Below are 19,612 nucleotides of genomic sequence, written 5' to 3'. Positions count from 1 at the left end.
TATAATTTGGGGGTTATATACGCATAAAGTACCACACCATGGTTGGGGCATTGAAGTACTGTTCCTTCTGCGTTCTCTAAATGAGCCATTTTGCATCCTACACCCATCCCCTTCCCCCACCACTCCCATAACCCTGCACATTTTTCAACACCCAATTCCTCCTTAAATGCCTCAATGGAATCTGCCTCCACTACACTCTCAGGCAGTACACTCCAGATCTTAACCACTTGTTGTAAGAAAAAGCATCTCCTCATCTCACCCTTGTTTCTTTTCCCAATTATTTGAAATCCTTGCTCTCTGGCTCCTGCTCGTTCCACCAGGGGAACCGTTTCTCCCCATCCACCCTGTCCAGACCCCTCACAATTTTGAGTACCCCTATCAAATCTTCTCTCTTCCACGGAAAACAGTCCCAGTTTTCTCCAATCCATTCACATAACGGAAATTCCTCATCCCTAGAATCATTCTCATGAGTCTCTTCTACACTCTTTTATGCCTTCAAATCCTTCCTCAAGCCTGGTAATCAGAGCTGGATGGAGTATTCCAGTTGAAACTGAACCAGTGTTTTATACAGGTTTGACATAGCTCTCTTGCTTTTGTACTATGTGCCTCTGTGATCAAGCCTAGGTTGCTGTAGGCTTTATTAACCATGTTCTCAGCTTATTCTGCTATCTGCAATGACTGATGTACATATACACCCTGATCCCTCTGCTCCTGCACCCGCTTCAGAATTATACTTGTTATTTTACATTGTCTCTCCCTCATTCTTTACTGTGGTGGTTATATGTAAGTGTAGAGTACATTGCAGTTATAAACTGATACTGTATGCATGGGGTGTGGTTATATACATTTGTAATATAGAGTGTGTGATTATATTCACATCTATGCAGTTGTTAATACATTTTGTCTAATACATACAGATGTTACATTTTATGTAAAAGATAATGGTGTAAAAATGTTGAAAATTTATATTGCATTTGTTAGGCTCATTTTATACAGAAGTTCACGTATTATCTAGGTAAAACTTGCTTTTAGATATAGCTGGTATATGTTAATACTCACATCTCCACCATGTTCAGATGTACTGTGTATGTGTATTTTAACAAAACGGTTAGAGATATAACATTAGCTACATTAGCTTGATTTCACTCTCCACAGATGGCTCTTGACCTGCTGAATGACTTAAATAATTTCCATTTTTTTATTTCCGATTCCTTGTACATTGTTTTTGTTGTATTCTTATAGATATTCTATAAGCTCTCAGATCGTTATATATACCTGTATGTTGATGTTAAAGACATTAAGCTAATTATGTGGAATTGTTAAACAGTTTTGTCATCATGCATACATTTTATGTGCAATATTTCCAATACATAGACTTTTGTATTCAGGTATATTGTTTAACGTGTTTGCTATTTTCATCCTATTTATAGTATATACACCTGTGTATACTTGCTGTACATTTTACACACGTTTTACCCAGTTTAACCTCTCTATCCTTCCCCACCTCATTCCCAATCTGCTCTGCTCTATTCCAGGGTCAGAGGACATATCTGCCTACCCCACTGAGGAAACCACTTCTGCTGTGCTAAACATCAACAACTCCTCAGCTATTTCCCATTCCCACACCCCAGATCCCCAGACAGTTCCTCGCCTCAAGGTTTCCTCAAATGATTCCACTATCCCCAGTCGCTCCCCTTGGCCAACTCCAGTTGAATCCTCCCAAGCTCCGACTGATGCGTTAGGGAAAAGCTCGGTGATAGAGCCACCCCAGAGCGAGGGGCTGGATGATGGAACTGGGAGTGGGCAGCCAGGTTGGGAGCAGGGAATAAATGGTACCCGCTCTGGGTTGGAGGAGCTGGGTGGCCTAGGTGCGACCACTTTTCCTCCGACCAACGACTTGGATCAGGAGGCTGGTGGCTGCCTAGGCTGCCAGGGAGCTAAGCAGGAGTCAGAGGAGGAGCCACCCAGCCCAGCCAGCCCGACTACAGGGCAAATCACAGTCCCTGGCTTGGAGCGGGAAAGAGGGGTGGAGGGAATTGGAGAGACATTTGGACCAACAGGAGGGACTGCTGCATTCGAAGAGAATCAAGACGTCAAGCTGGACTTGTTTGAAGAGGCCGTCAACCTCACAACCCAAGGGGCGGAAGGAAGCACTGACTACACCCGGTTGGACCTGGAGATGCAATTATGGTCCCAGGTGGGTACTGTCCCTGCCCTCAAACCCCTGACCACAAGTGAGCCTTCTGAGCCACCCACAGATTACATTTACAGCCCTGAAAATAACACAACTATTGGCTCAAATGAAAGATTTCCCATTGTTGAAGCTTCAGATGTTCCCGTAACAGCATCCAACTTAGGCTCCACGGAAGATTACTTGCCTGACCTTCCTGCCTTGACACTCGGTCTGGATGCCAGTGTCTCAGATGTCCAAATGGCCACGCTACATTATTGGGATGAAATTGTCACTGAGTTGGAGGATGAGAATGAGCTTAGGTTGACCACAGTTTCTCCTAAGATACAGACCATGTTGGTGAAGGAAGAAGGCATAAGTATGCAGACTGTGCCCAATCAGGACTTCAGATCTGAATCTTTCCTCAAGAACAATGCCTTCACTGGCTCCTCTGGCTCAGAGAGCAGACGAGACACCAGCCTGGCCCCCCCTGTTCTTGGAGAGAATGGGAGCGACTGCAAGCTGGGATACCTGAAGCAGAATAAGTCTTGCAAGTCCATTTGTGACATCGTCCCAAAGTACTGCTACAATGGCGGGCAGTGTTACATCATGGAAAATGTTGGCGCTATTTGCAGGTAAGCGACATTTTACATTTTGAGTTGGGTTTGAATGTGCAAACTAGTCCATCAGTGACAAAATGGAAGCTTGGTGAAACTCACTTCACCAGCTTCAGTTGAAGAAGGCCTACCTCCCAATACAAGTCCTACTCTCTTTCTGTTTTAGCATTCACATCGTTTCAACAGAGCTTGGGTTCAGTGTCTGAGCTGAAAGACAACATACCTAACAAGACAGCATTTCCTGAAATGTCAACCAAATTTCTACACTCAAACCACGGTTTGGGACTTTGAATCAACCACCAGCTGACCTTGAAGTAGTGCTCTTAACAGCATTCGTTCAAGGCTCAGTTCTGGCTTCTCTGGGTTGTGAAACCAGTGGTAGTGTATCAGCCATCCATCCTACATCCTCCCTCGTTTTTCAGTCCCGGCCCCTGTTTTTCACCCCTTGAGAACAGTCAAGCTTTAGGATGTCATGGTGGCACAATGGTTAGCATTGCTGCCTCACAGCTCCAGGGACCTGGGTTCGATTCCTGGCTTGGATGACTGTCTGTGTGGAATTTGCACATTCTCCCCATGTCTGCATGGGTCCCCTCTGGGTGCTCTGGTCTTCTCCACTGTCCAAAGACGTGCAGGTTAGGTGCATTGGCCATGCTAAATTGCCCCGTAGTGTCTTGGGATGCATATGTTAAAGGGATCCATGTGGGGGTACGAGAATTGGGCCTGGGTGTGATTGTTGTTGGTGTGGACTCGATAAGCCAAATGGTCTCCTTCTGCACTGTGAAGCTCTGTGAAGCTCGACCCCTTACAAATTTCCTTATTTCCAACAGTGTGCCCCAGTCATTAAGAATCATGTCAGATGGATTGATGTAGGCTTTGCACATACTGCCTGCTGCATTATATCCATTGGTTAGGATGGAAGAGGCAGTGAAAGACAGTTTCACATTCCTCATTGGGTTCAATTCCAGATCACTGGTTCATAGCCTCTGAAATCCAAATCACTGTGATGGCATATTAGTTGAGTGTGTTATGCCCAGGATTCATTGAATTCATTGTAACATTAGCAAATTGGGGAGAAGGTATGGCGCCTCCAAATCCTTTGCCATAAGCTAAAAGACTCATAAACATTACCTCAGCCCTTTCTAAAACATGACAGACTTGACCTGTGGTTCCTTCTCCCCCAACTCTTCTCATGTGCTTTACGTCTGGATGAAATTGGAATGATTTGGGCATCACTGGTTATCTGAAGATAGAAGAAAATCCAGAACAAGGTTCCTCAGTCTCACTCCATCCAGATTCCAGGTATTATTATTCCTTCAAGGTCTACCTGCCTATGCCACCTTTTCTAAGTTCCCTCTCTTCAAAAGGAATAGCGGGCAGTACTTTCAATATCTGTCCGAACCTCAAAGCACTTTTACAGCTGTGAGTAATCTGCAGCTTATCAATTAGTATTGGTGTAAATCTGATAAAAGGCTGGATTAATTCATTCTGTTGGCGGATGTTGTGTGTTGGACAGGGATCCCTAAACAGGAGAAAGGAAAAGAAAATGCTTATGGATTTGGTTACTGATTCATGCCGCACCTTTCCTGGTAGTTTTGATGGGATATCAAAGAGGGAACTTCACTTGATATCTAACCTGTACGTGACTGAGGCAGGTTTGCTGGGGGAGATTAATCACGAGTTTAGCCTGTGTTTTACCTACTTGGAGATACTTGCTGTTGACAACCCTGATACGGAATTCCATTAGATTGATGAAGACAAAGCCAATTCTCCTCATCCTCAAAAGCTACATTTCAGAAAATAAGTGCATTTAAAAAAAATATATACCATTTGTTTACATGTGAAGAATGACAAAGGCCTGACATTGGTTGTATAGATGTTATTGGTTGTGGCATCAGACAGAATGCAACATATAATCACTCAAAGAGTTCAGTAGTAATTTGGGACAGCCAGCATTGTGACGAGGAATGTGGGCCTGAATCATTAACCAGATTGTGTTACCTTGAGAAAATGGTGGCTGTTTGTAGACTGGTTAATGACACTAGCTCTGACTTCCAGAAGGTGTTCAATAAAACGCTATTAGATTTAAAGCATTGAGATCGGTCGGGTTTGTGGGACAGTTAGTCTGTTGAATTTATAGCTTTTTAAAATCGAGGAAGCAGTGTGATATTCTGAATTGAGGAGGCCTGACTGGGCTTCGATGAGAGTGAAGTTTCACAGGACTGTGTTTTGGCTGGTCATCATTCCTAATAATATCTAGAGGAGGGTTTCAGCAGATCTTAAATTGACAGGCAATACCGAAGTGTGCACAGGAAATGATTAGCAATTCAAAGCATTTCAACAGGTCAAAGACTGAATCAGATCATTCAATGGAATAGGGGAGGTGATGGCCCAGTGGTATTATTGCTAGATTATTAACCCAGAAACTCTGGACACCCGGGTTCAAACCCCACCATGGTAGATGGTGGAATTTGAATTCAATAAAAAATATTCTGGAATGAGGAGTCTACTGATGACAGTTAAACCATTGTTGATTGTCAGGAAAATCCCTCTGGTTCATAATTGGCCTTTAGGGAAGGGAATTTGCAATCCTTACCTGGTCTGGCCTACATGTAATTCCAGAGCCACAGCAATGTGATCAGCTCTCAACTGCCCTCGGGTAATTAGGGATAAGTAATAAATGCTGGTCAGCCAGAGATGCCCATGTCCCATAAAATGAATGACTTAATAGGCTGCTGTGTGATAAGTATGATCTGATGAGGAGAATGCAGTGTCACTGAAATCCCCAGGAAGTATTATATCTCGGTGCTGGATAAAGAAAGTGTGTAGTGCTGACCATTTCCTACAGGTATACAAGAACATAGAACATAGAACATTACAGCGCAGAACAGGCCCTTCGGCCCACGATGTTGCGCCGACCAGTTACAAAAACAATGACCCACTAGCCTATACCAATCCCTTTTCGTCCATAAACCTATCCAGAGATCTCTTAAACGCCCCCAAACTAGACGCATTTACAACTGCAGCAGGCAGGGCATTCCAATCCCTCACCACCCGCTGGGTAAAGAACCTACCCCTGACATCCGTCCTGTAGCTACCCCCCCTTAATTTAAAGCCATGCCCCCTCGTGCTAGCTTTCTCCATCCGAGGAAAAAGGCTATCACTATCCACCCTATCTAAACCTCTAATCATCTTATATGTTTCAATAAGATCCCCTCTTATCCGCCTTCTTTCCAACGAAAACAACCCTAAATCCCTCAGTCTCTCCTCATAGGACCTCCCCACCATACCAGGCAACATCCTAGTAAACCTCCTCTGCACCCTCTCCAACGCCTCCACATCCCTCTTGTAATGGGGGGACCAGAACTGCACACAGTACTCCAAGTGCGGCCGCACTAGAGTAGTGTACAGTTGCAACATGACGCTGCGACTCCTAAATTCAATCCCCCTACCAATAAACGCCAAGACACCGTACGCCTTCTAAACAACCTTATCTACTTGATTCCCAACTTTCAGGGATCTATGTACACATACACCTAGATCCCTCTGTTCATCCACACTATTCAAAGTCCTCCCGTTAGCCCTATACTCGACACATCTGTTGCTCCTACCAAAGTGAATTACCTCACACTTCGCCGCATTAAATTCCATCCGCCACCTCTCGGCCCAGCTCTGCAACCTATCTAAGTCTCCCTGCAGACTATGACACCCTTCCTCACAATCTACCACACCTCCAACTTTGGTGTCATCAGCAAATTTACTAATCCACCCAACTATACCCTCATCCAGATCATTAATAAAAATTTCAAACAACAGTGGCCCCAAAACAGATCCCTGAGGCACACCACTCGTAACTGAACTCCATGATGAATATTTACCATCAACCACCACCCTCTGTCTCCTATCTGATAGTCAATTCCTGATCCAACTTCCTAGATTACCCACAATCCCATACATCTGCATTTTCTGCAGAAGCCTACCATGGTGAACCTTATCGAACGCCTTACTAAAATCCATATATACCACGTCAACTGCCTTGCCCCCATCCACCTCTTTGGTCACTTTCTCAAAAAACTCAATAAGGTTAGTAAGGCACGACCTACCCGCTACAAAACCATGCTGACTATTTCTAATCAATTCATTACACTCCAAATAACTATAAATCCTATCCCTAATAATTTTTTCTAAAACCTTGCCCACAACAGAAGTAAGACTTAGCGGTCTATAATTCCTGGCAAAGTCTCTGTTCCCCTTCTTAAACAATGGGACAACATTCGCTATCCTCCAATCCTCCGGGACTACACCAGAGACCAATGATGACCTGAAGATCAGAGCCAGAGGCTCGGCAATCACCTCTCTAGCCTCCCAGAGAATCCTAGGGTAGATCCCATCCGGACCAGGGGACTTATCTATTTTCAGCCCCTCAAGAATTTCCAGCACATCCCCCTTATCAACCGTAATACTGTCTATTTTACACCCCTGCAACCCAATGTCCTCCTCAGCTATATTCATGTCCCCCTGCGTGAACACCGAAGAGAAATATTGGTTCAATACTTCTCCAATCTCCTCCGGTTCCACACACAACTTCCCCCTGCTGTCTGTAACTGGCCCTAATCTTGCCCTGACCAACCTTCTGTTCTTGACATACCTATAGAATGCCTTAGGATTCTCCTTAATCCTGTCAGCCAAAGTCTTCTCATGTCCTCTTTTAGCCCTTCTCAACTCACTCTTCAACTCCCTCCTAGCCAATCTAAAGCTTTCTAGTGCACTATATGAGCCCTCCAATCTCATCCGAACATAAGCCCCCTTTTTCTTTTTAACCATCGACTCAACTCTTTTAGTGCACCACGGTTCCCTAGATCTACCAAATCCTCCATGCCTGACAGGGACATACCTATCAAGGACTCGCAGTAGCTGCTCCTTGAAAAAACTCCACATTTCGGACGTTCCCAGTCCCTGTAATCTCCTAGTCCAATCTATGCTTCCTAATTCACTCCTAATAGCCTCATAATTGCCCTTACTACCTTAAGAAGGTAGATAACTGATGAGAAAGCAAATACGCTTTTATGTACAAAATTAAGAAGTTAGGATATATAAGACCTTGGGACACCTGTACTTAAAGTACTGAGACAAACTTTCTCCATGTCAAAGACACTCAGCTGCTGAAACTCACAGGCCCCCGCCCCCCCAGCTGTACGTAACAATATAAGAAATAGTAGGAGTAGACTATTTGACACTTCAAGTCTTCTCTGTCAGCTCTTCCATTCCGCACTGTCCTGTTTCTCTGAATTCCTTTGTTGTCCCAAAAAATCCTCTCTCTTGAATCTACCCAAGAACTGAACACCCACACATCTCTGGGGCAGAGAATTCAGAAGATTCCTGACACTTTTGAGTGAAGAAATTTCTCCTCATCTCAGTTTTAAGTGGCTGACCACATATTCTTAGAGTGTGTTCTAGATTCCCTGGCAGGGAAAACACTTTCTCGGCATCTAGACTGTCAAGCTCTTTTAAGAATTTCAATGAGATAACGTCCCATTCTCCTGAACTCCAAGGAATGTAGGCCTGGCCTACTCCATCTCTTCCCTCTCTTGGGATAAACCCCATCCCAGGAACACTTGTTAAATTTTATCCGTTTTGCCAGGTCAGAAGAGGAGTCAGGAACATGCCAGTGAAAGGTTTATTCAATGGTGTCCAGCTATAATCTTGGCATAGAAGAAGGATAGTGATGGTGTCAAGGAGAGTGTAGAAGAAGGGTAACCAAGTTGATATTAACGCTTGGAGCTCTTGGTGTCAGGATAATATGAAGAGATAGAACTAATTAATTCAGAGTTATTAAAGATATGAATGAGGCTTTGAAAATGATGAGGGGATTGAATTTAATTCCAGTAGATTGGTTTTTTAGGATAGAGATTGTTGGTCTGGAAGGAATGGCTATAAAATAATTTAAAGATTACATTTGGTTCGACCAGATTAATTATTTAAGACAGATAGAGCTTGATTATAAACTGTGAAGATATAGGGGCGATCTTACCAAAAAAATTCGGAGTGTTGAATGAGCATGAAAATGGGAGAGAATCCAAACACAATCATATGCACTTAGGAAAAGAAGAGCCTAGATGTGATTCTCACCAACAGGGGGAGTAGGCAGAACCTATTCATGTGGGAAATCTGGCTGTTGAATTCTAGGGGTGCCATTGTGCAGAGGCCCCGATCTCCCAGTGCACTGTGTATTGCCAGCATTCCCAGGTATGGGGATAAGCTACTCCACAGTTATTGATTCAAAGAATAAGGACAAAGAAAAATCACAGCGCAGGAACAGGCCCTTTGGCCCTCCAAGTCTGGACCAATCATGCTGCCTGACTGAACTAAAACCCCTTACCCTTCCAGGGACCATATCCCTCTATTCCCATCCTATTCATGTTTTTGTCAAGATGTCCATTAAAAGTCACTATTGTATCTGCTTCCACTACCTGCCCCAACAGCAAGTTCCAGGCACCCATGACCCTCTGTGTAAAAAACTTGCCTCATATGTCTCCTTTAAGCCTAGCCCCTCACATTTTAATTCTATGCCCCCTAGTAATTGACTCTTCCACCCTGGGAAAAAGCTTCTGACTATCCACTCTGTCCATGCCCCTCATAATTTAGTAGACTTCTATCAGGTCGCCCCTCAACCTCAGACATTCCAGTGAGGACAAACCAAGTTTCTCCAACTTCTTCTCATAACTAAGCAACGTATTGGTAAATCTTTTCTGCACCCTCTCCAAAGCCTCCACACCCTTCTGGTAATGTGGTGACCAGAATTGAACACTATATTTCAAGTGTGGCAACGTGACTTGCCAATTATTAAACTCAATGCCCCGGCTGATGAAGGCAAACATGCCTATGCCTTCTTGACTACCTTCTCCACCAGTGTTGCCACTTTCAGTGACCTGTGTACCTATACACCCAAATACCTCTGTCTATCAGTACTCTTAAGGGTTCTGCCATTTACTGTATATTTCCTATCTCTATTAGACCTTCCAAAATGTATTACCTTTATTTGTCCTCCTGGAGTTTGCTTGGTCAGGGAGTTAGAGAGGAGTTTTCTTGAATTAATCCCTGAAGTTTCCCTTCCCCCTTTTTTTTTCTCTCCTGGGGAAGTGGTGTATCATAGAATCCCCGCACAGCAGAAGGAGGTCATTCAGCCTGCACTGATAACAATCTCATGCAGCCCTATCCTCGTAACTCCACGTATTTACCCTGGTCCCCCTGACACTAAGTGCCAATTTAACATGGCCAATAAACCTAACCTGCACATCTTTGGACTTTGGGAAGAAACTAGAGCATCTGGAGGAAACCATGCAGACACAGGGAAATTGTGCAAACTCCACACAGGCAGTAAGTCGAGCCAGGGATTGAATCCAGGTCCCTGGCGCGGTGAGGCAGCAGTGCTAACCACTGTGTTACTGTGCCACCCACAATTAGGGGACTGGGACAATCCATGTGATCGGATGTAGCTGGTTTGATGGACCTGGTGGATTATTTGCATCCTTCTTTTTGCAGGAATGCAGGTTATAGAATCATTGAATCCTACAGAGCAGAAGGAGGCCATTCAGCCCAGTGTGTCTGCACCAACCACAATCCCATCCATGCCCTATTCCCATGTATTTACACTAACCAGTCCACTAAGGGGCAACACTAAGGGACAAATTAGCATTGCCAATCCACCTAATCCGCACATCTTTGAATGTGGGAGGAAACTGGAACACCTGAGGAAAACCAGCACAGACACAGGGAGAACAAAAGGGAGAATCATGCAAAAGGTTTATGAGGTTTGGTCACACTTTTCCATTGGTCTCTTCCCTGGCTTCCCCACCATTGACATTGAGATAATTTAAAACCTGCATCATGAAACACAATTAATGAATGAATCTAATATGTTTCTTAAAAAATCACTTTCTGCAAATGCTCCACATCATCGAGAAATGAAAAACTTTACGCCTTGTAATTCCTGAGACAATCTATTTAATCTGCTGTCAGATTTTCCAAAAAATTGGTGCAGTAAATGACCTTTAGAATCCTTGTTTTTATAAAGTGGTCATCCCCACCTAGCTACATTTTCATCATCCCCTCCTTCAGTACTCCAGTTGATTTGGTTCTCTGATCAGTTTCACTATCCACTTCAGTGCTTTATAACTTGGAGTTGGCTAGCTCAACTAGTTGGTTAGTGACATAGAGCAATGCCAACACCGTGGGTTGAATTCCTGTATTGGCTAAGGTTACTCGTGACAGGCCCCATCTTCTCAACCTTGTCCCTTGCCCCAGGTGTGGTGATCCTCAAGTTAAATCACCACCTGGCATTTCTCCCCCTGAACGGGGGGGAGCAAAATCTGGGATGGTGGTGACTTTACCTTACATAGCAACTGTTCATCCTCATTTTTAAACATGCTGTTCCTTGGGAGTTGAACACAATCCGAAAAGTTTGCCTGGGAAAATAAGATGCCACTTTCTTCATGATCCTGAAAACCCTGTTAATTGGTTCCTGCTTTCTCTAAACCAGATGCCTCAGTTTTGCATTATCTTGTCTGCTGCAGTGTATTAGGTAGCTAATAGCTCAACATAGAGCGAGAAGCAATCTTGATGGAATTCCACTTTGTTGAGTCCAATAATCTGCATGTACCACTTCCACAACAATTCTAAAGATTTAAAACCGCTGGTTTGGGAATGCTTGACAGATCCTCTCTCTCTATAGTTACTATCTCACCTCTCTCTCTTTTCTATCGTGTCTGAAATTAGGAACAGGAGGTGGTCATTTGGCCCTTAAACCAGTTCTGCTATTCAATGAGATTTTAACTGATAAGTAACCTAACTTCACATACCCCACTTTGCCTCATATCATTGTTAATAACAATTGATTCATCTCATTAACAATTCAGTAATCATCTAGAACAAAACTCCAAACATCTATTACCCTTTGCAAGTTGAAATGTTCCCTAACTTTACTCCTAAAAGTTCTAGCTCAGATTGTTAGACTATGCCCTCCTTGGTCTAAGACTCTGCAAGCAACAGAAATAATTTCTCTCGATATATTGTTTCTTGCGCACTATACTGACAAACCATACCATTTCATGGGGAGAAAAAAAGGAGACGGTGCAGAATGTAGCGTTACAGTCAAAGCTAGGGTGTAGAGAAAGACCAACTTAATATATGATAAATCCATTCAAAAGTCTAATGGCAGCAGGGAAGAAGCTGTTCTTGAGTCATCTCAGGCTTTTGTACCGTTTTCCTGTCAGAAGAAGGTGGAAGAGAGTATGTCCACACTGCGTGGGGTCCTTGATTATGCTGGCTGCCTTCCCAAAGCAGCAGGGAGTATAGACAGCATCAATGGATGACAGACTGGTTTGCGTGATGCACTGTTCTTCGTTCATAACCCTTCGTAGTTTCTTGCTGTCTTGGTCAGAGCAGAAGACCATAAGACATAGGAGCAGAATTAGGCCACTTGGCCCATCGAGTCTGCTCCTCCATTCAATCATGGCTGATATTTTTCTCATCCCCCTTCTCCTGCCTTTTCCCCATAACCCCTGATCCCCTTTTTAACCAAGAACCTATCTATCTCTGTCTTGAAGACACTCAATGACCTGGCCTCCACAGTCTTACCAAGCCTAGAAGCCATACCAAGCTGTGATACAGCCAGAAAGGGTACTTTCTATGGTGCATCTGTAAAAATTGTTGAGAGTCATAGTGGACATGTTTCCTTAGCTTCCTGAAAAAGTAAAGGCGTTGGTGGCTCTATCCCTAATTATAGACTAGTAATTAGGATGTTAGGTTAGTAAGTCTTTGTCTCCTGTTTCTTAAAAAGCAAATTTAAATGCAGTTTTCCAATTGAAAGGAAAGGTTCCCAAAGGCAGCATGGTGGCACAATGGTTAGCGCTGCAGCCTCACTGCGCCAGGGACCTGGGTTCAATTTCAGCCTCGGGTCACTATCTGTGTGGAGTTTGCACATTCTCCCCATGTCTACTTGGGTTTGCTCCAGTTTCCTCCCACAGTCCAAAGATGTGTGGGTTAGGTTGATTGACTATGCTAAATTGTTGTTTAGTGTCAGGGGGATTAGAAGGGTAAATATGTGGGGTGAAGGGGTTAGGGCCTGGATGGGGTTGTGGGTGGTGCAGGCTCGATCGGCCAAATGGCTTCCTCTTGCATTGTCTGGATTCTATGAAACCAAAAGAACTTTAGGAAATTCTAGTTCTGGCATCTGCAATGTTCACCTCTCCTTCCTTTAAAATCCAGGAATGGAAACCATCTGTGCTGGGGTTTTGTCACTTTTCATCATTGTTATTTTGCTTGTATTAGTTTTGGTGAGTTGCTGCCTCCAGTCAATATTAATTTCTTTGCAATGTTGCCGATCTATCCACTTCCTGTACTGGCTTCCTCTTTTTTATTCATTCGTGGGACGCTGGCCAGTATTTATTGTCCATCAGCAATTGTCTTTGGAGGGCAATTGAGAGTCAGCCTCATTGCTGTGGCTGTGGAGTCACATGTAGGCCAGACCAGGTAAGGAGTTACTATAGTTCTTTGGATGTCTTATTCACCCCTTAGGTTCTGTACCACATTAACTTATTTATACGTAACATCTTCCATTGATCTTCTCTTGCAGTATGCATTAACTTCATTCTGGACAGTCTGTGTTTCTTTGTGTTGAAGTCAGCATTAATTAAATTTACAACCTTACTACTATTTTGCATTGCAACCTTTCAAACAATACAGGACAGAGTTTCACCCCCAAGACCCAAAGATTTGGGTCAAGAAATTGTCCAACTTCTCTGACCCAACTCATTTTAAAGGGCCCCATTACACCAAATATTCAGGGCAAGGGGTAGGATAGAGTCCAACACACTGGCCTTAGAATTTTATTCTAGGTGATTTAGAAGTTGATGGATCCTCTAGCTCTCAGACTTCCTCCACCCCCTTCCATGCCCCATGGTCCCTTTATGTCATCTCATGCCATCTCCTTAGTACCTCATCACTACCCCATGCCACCTCCATAGCCAAGTCACCCAATATCCACTGTGGGAAGAGCTCACGAGCCATGTGGAGAGGAAAAAGAATAAACTTCTAGTAACCTTATAGCTCTCACTCATGCACTTGATACTGAAACAAAGTCCCATTCATGAAGCCTACTCACATTTTTAAGTCCCCTCAAGTCTTCTATCCCTTATAAAAACAAACTTCTATTCAGTAACCACATCAAAGATAGTTAATCTTTTAATAGTCACTGTCAGTCAAAATGTGAACTCAGTCCCTCCCCTAATCTCACTGAGATAAGCGTTTTTCAGCTTTAGCTTTTGAAACTCAGCCAAGTATTCATAATGATATCTGTTTTAATAACAGCCTTTTGGAAATGTAAAACAAAGGAACTCCATTGAACTTGAAGGAACAGATGGTAATAGTATTTTTTAACATGCATCAGATGACCTGCCAGTCAAAGCTGTCCAGCAGAAAGTTTTTTTCAACTCTAACTGACAGGTTTAGTCTGTTTCTTTCATGTTTAAATAGCTGGAGATTTAAAAAAAAAATCAGATCATGACACTTAAACAGACCATACCTGCTCTCAAAGAATGTTTACATCTACTCCTTAAATGCAGGACTCCCACATTGTGTATTAAGGCTCTTGGAATAGTTAAAATTGGGGCTGTTTTAATTCAGCAGTTATTTCAAATGGCCCATTATTTCAAATGTGTGATTCATACCCCCCCACCCCACCCCGAATGGGTATGTCAGACATGGGAGCAGGGCTTCTGCATCGGCGACCCTCCGGCCATTTTTAAAGATCCCTTTAGTCAGCCTGAAACCACAATGATCCAGCCCTATGTTGAACTTGATCATGTTATGATCACTTTTAGATTAAAAGTACCTTCTCAGGGGTAATTAAGTAATAAGTGCTGATCAAATCCGCAAAACCCACATCCTGTGAAAGAATAAAAAAAGATACATGTGTCATTAGGTTGGTTAACTGGATTTGCCTCATGATATTATTAAATCTAATATGGCCTGTTCCTTGTTGGCTGGAAAAAACATTACTGCAGAAAAATATCCTGGACACACTCACAAATTTCCCTACCTTTCTAACATCAGCTAGTCTGCTTATCCCACTCTACATGAAATATATAAACCCCATTTAAAATCACTTTGCCTTTATTACATGCTTCTCTAATCTCTACACTCTGCATTCAACCACTAAATGGTGGCACAGTGGTTAGCACGGCTGCCTTACAGCTCCTGGGACCCAGATTCAATTCCAGCCTCGGGTGATTGTCCATGTGGAGTCTGCACATTCTCCCCAAGTCTGTGCGGATTTCCTCCAGGTGCTCTGGTTTACTCCCATGGTCAAAAATTGTGCAGGTTAGGCGGATTGGCCATGATAAGTTGCCTCCTAATGTCCAAAGATGTCTAGGTTAGATGGATTAGCCATGGGAAATGTATGGGTTTCGGGGATAGCGCAGGGGAGAGAGCACTGTCCACACTATGATGTACAGAGTCACATGATAAGAGACTCTGGGCGGACGATGGTGCAGAACAGAACTCTGTAAGCAGCCTACCTGCATGGGTAAGATATTCTTCAGACAGTTGGTGTAGACTCGATGGGTCAAATGCCCTCTTCTGCACAGTAAGGATTCTATGATAGATGCACAATTTCCATTTGAGCTGGGCATTACTCCCATAGATGCACAATTTCCATTTGTGCTGGCTGCTACTTCCATAGACGGACAATTTCCATTTGCACTAGAGACTATTCCCATAGATGTATGATTTCTATTTGCTCTGGGCACTACTTCCATAGAAGGACAATTTCTATTTGGACTGGGGACCACTCCCATTGATGTATAATTTCCATTTGTGCTGGGGACCACTCTCATAGACGCACAATTTCCATTGAGTGAGGCACCAAACAAAAAAATGATAACCATGACAACATCCTATCCCACCAATAGTGCAGGGTGTGTGGGAGAGAAAATTGGAAGAATGACGTGTATTTGCACAGCATCTTATTAAACCCTCGCACATCTCAAAGCTGTTTCATATTGTTTGAATCATGGTGAATTAAAATAGAAGTGAGAGAGCAGCAGCAGCAGGGAATCAGGAAGTCAGAGAACCAATAAATAAAAAGAATCAGAAAGTTGACGGAGCTTGTTGTAAACCATCAAATTCAATTACTTATTGGGGGGAAAGCAATCCCGACAGATTCAAAAGTAAATTTAACAGCAAGTTCACTCCAGGATTATATCACATCATTTAGTTCAAAAGCCAGCTAGGCTTAAAGGGCATCAAACGCTAGTTGATTGAATTATTTATTCAAATGACTCAAATCCCTTTAAACTTCCTTCCATATATTAATCAGAAGTAAATCTTTGAATGCCCCCAGCTGAAAGGCCACGTCGAAGCTACAACATATTACGATCCAAAGATTTGCATTTATGTAGCACCTTTCACAAACTCAGGACTCCTCAAAGACCTTGATACTGATGGAGTATTTCTTCAGTGTAGTAACCATGATAATGTAGGAAATGCAGCAGCCAATTTAATCACAAACTGTTATAACCAGTACAAAAACAGAAAATGCTGGAGAGATTTAGCTGGCCTCACAGCTTCTGTGGAGAGAGAATAGAGCCAATGTTGAGTCTGGATGACCCTTCGTCAGAGCTGCCAACGTTTCGAGTCTGAATGACCCTTCACCGGAGCTATTCTCTCTCTCTACAGATGCTGTCAGACCCGCTGAGTTTCTCCAGCGTTTTCGGTTTTTGTTTGATTCCAGCATCTGCAACACTTTGCCTTTATCAATAGCCAATAATTTTGTTTTAGTGATGATGGTTGATGGATAGATATTGGCTAGGATACCAGGAGGACTCCCCTTCAGAATAGTGTAATCATAGAGTCCCTACAATGTAGAAGGAGTTCATTCGGCCCATCGAGCCTGCACCACCAACAATCCCACTATCCCCTTTCCCTGTAACCCCATGCACTTCCTCTGCTAATCCCCCTGACACTAAGGGGCAATTTAGCATGACCATTCCACCCAACTTGCACATCTTTGCAGTGTGGAAGGAAACCAGAGGACTCGGGGGAAAGCCACGCAGACATGGGGAGAACATGCAAATTCCACACAGTCATCCACCCAAGGCTGGAATTGAACCCTGGCACTGTGAAGCAGCAGTGCCAACCACTGTGCCACCCATATCAAAGTGGAGAAAGTGGGCATTTGATCCCACTGCCTCACATGCTGAGCAAGCACTCTGCCATTTGAGCTAATTCCCCCAAGCTGCAATGGGATCTTATACATTCGATGATTAATTCTCACATTTGATAATGGGATGCAGGCAACTTAGCAATGCCAACATTTATAGTTGGCTAACGAGAAGGTGGTGGTGAGCTGCCTTCTTGAAATGCTGTAGTCCATGTGTACACCCAGCACACTGTTCCGAAAGATTTCCAGGATTTTTGACCCAGTGACATTGCAGGAAAGGCGATATTGTTCCAAGTCAGGATGCTGTGAGATTTGGAGGGGAACTTGCAGGTGGTGCTTTTGCTGCCAGAGTTCTTCAGGGTGATAGAAGCCCGGGTTTGGGAGGTGCTGTTGGAAGAGTTGCAGCAATACACCTTGTGGACTGTACACGTTGTACACTGGTGGATGGAGTGAATGTTTAAGCTGGTTGATAGAATCGTAGGGCTCGACTTTCCTTTGATCTTCAGGACGTCAGGATGAAATGAGGCCAGCTCAGTAATATTAATTGGCTGCCTCCGTGGTGCCCAATTAAGGGGGGCAGCAGGCTCTTGATGTTGCAGTGCCAATCAGAAGACCAGATCTGGAACCTTGATCTTTCCACCTGGACAGCAGGATGGCGCAAGTTTATTCTCAAACCAGCTCAGCAAGGTAACAATCTCCATCTGCTTCCCAACCCCAACCTGTTCCAGCTGTGTCCCATTGATACTCTGCTGGAGGTTGAGCCAATGATCATCACTTGTCTTTAACAATGCAGTTAGTTTCACAATTGCCAAAGGATGCAATTGCTGGAACATTGACACATTCCCCTCTCTTTCTTTTAAATTAAAGCTTTGGAAACAGAAAGAAGTTCAAGGACACATTTTATTTGAAAACTAACAGGAACAAAGTCATTTGCTGTAACATTATAGATCCCAAATTCCCTTTTCCATATTTATATACACACATAATTTCAAAACAAAAAATCATTTTAAATATAACATAAGTTGCCCCATTCCAATATATTTATCAATTTCCTGGAGCAGACAATTCTTTTCGTAAAACAGTCGAACAATTGTTAACTTGTGTCAACCCATCACGTCTTTGAGATTTCCCTTCATAGCTTTTATGCTAGCCACAAACCCGAACAGTTTTGATTCCTATGTTATAAAATTACTACTTTTCCTTCACTGCCTATCATTTTGCCTGGGCCTTTCCATCCTTTCCGCCTTTCTGTTTTGTAATGTATCAGTTCTCCCTGTCTGAACTGTATTCCTGTTGGTCTTACATGGTGCTGTAATTCTCACAAATTTTTTCCTCAGCTTTAATGAAAGCCTTTCAGGTTGCGTGCAAAGCATTCAGATAAGCAGAAAAAGTTGAGCTAATTCTAGTCCATGTAGAGCTAATGCTAGAACATGATGCACATCTGATAGGACCAAAAGCACCTATTGGATTTTTACCATACACCAACTGGTATGGACTGTACCCTCAATCATTTGCAAAGAGATCTTTGCATGTCCTGCCCAATCCTGTGCTGTTTGCAATTTACAATTTGGTTGATCAGTTAATATTTTATGTAACATGTCATCCATTACTGCTTGGTTTCCCTTGCACAGACCGTTACTGAACAGAATCTCAACCGTAGTGTGCATAGCTATCATGTTCAGATTTTCACACGTATTGAAATTCCTCAGTGACAAATTCCTCATCATTATCTGTCAGGAATTTCATTGGTATTCCTAATCCTATTCCCACCCATTTCTTCATGACGTTATGGACAATGGTTTGTTTGTCCGTCCTTACCATGTATTACAGTGGATATGCTAAAGCTGGTTGCCATATCTATACAGTGTAACAGAAAATAACTATCTGTTAATTCCGTTGTTCTTGTATCATTCAATTTCCTGGTTAGCAGCAAGCTCACAACCACACATGATGTCATCTTTTAAGATTTCATACAATTTTCACACTGAGATGTGACTTGCTAAATATCCTTTATCAAGCTCTCCAGCATCTCACAATAAAACCTTCATTTTTTTGTGGTACTGGATATGCAAACTGTCTTCCAGAGTATCTTCTTTTTATCCGCCAAATTTTTATTCCCTCAAGTTAACAAGATTCCTTGAAATCTTTGACGAGAAACTTCTGCCTTCTGTAATGGCAGGCAGTAACGGTCTAATTTGGTAAAATGTAGATTTACAATCTTTCCAAACGTGATCACTCTGTCATTTTTCATGTCTAATGTTCTATGTGCTTTATTCAATCAAAGATCTGCTTCATAATAGAGGTATGTCACTAGAAATCACATCTGTACTGATGAAAAGGATGATTGCAGCTATCTCGCAAGGGAGGACTACCCTTAAGGAAGATGCAAGTGTGTTGTTATCTCCAAATCTGAAGCATGTAGAGCTTTCAAACTCCTTGACCTGCCACCAGTTGGCCTCAATAAGACATACCAGATAGCAGTTAAACCAATCCACACACTGTTCATGTGAAACCCAGGAATACTATGTGGTGAAAGAATACATCTGACGCTTGTCTTTCCCTTAAGCATCTTTATGAATAATCCCATTCTCCTACTTCCCTGCACCCAAT

At 43.0% G+C, this 19,612-nt stretch overlaps 1 protein-coding gene across 1 annotated transcript in view; it reads left to right on the top strand.

The window, feature by feature from the left end:
* LOC145346762 (uncharacterized) overlaps nt 1-19,612 on the top strand; it is a 67,323-nt gene that overhangs the window by 12,972 nt on the left and 34,739 nt on the right. The window contains exon 2 of the mRNA XM_080194462.1: nt 1,536-2,805. Coding sequence (XP_080050588.1) covers nt 1,536-2,805 — 1,270 coding nt within the window. The remainder of the gene's footprint in view (nt 1-1,535; nt 2,806-19,612) is intronic.

Source organism: Carcharhinus amblyrhynchos, chromosome 8 (assembly GCF_965287045.1).
Source record: "Carcharhinus amblyrhynchos chromosome 8, sCarAmb.v2.hapA, whole genome shotgun sequence".
In the NCBI taxonomy this organism is placed as follows: Eukaryota; Metazoa; Chordata; class Chondrichthyes; order Carcharhiniformes; family Carcharhinidae; genus Carcharhinus; species Carcharhinus amblyrhynchos.
Note: the sequence above shows the minus strand (reverse complement) of the source record. Positions and strands in the feature narration are given on the sequence as shown.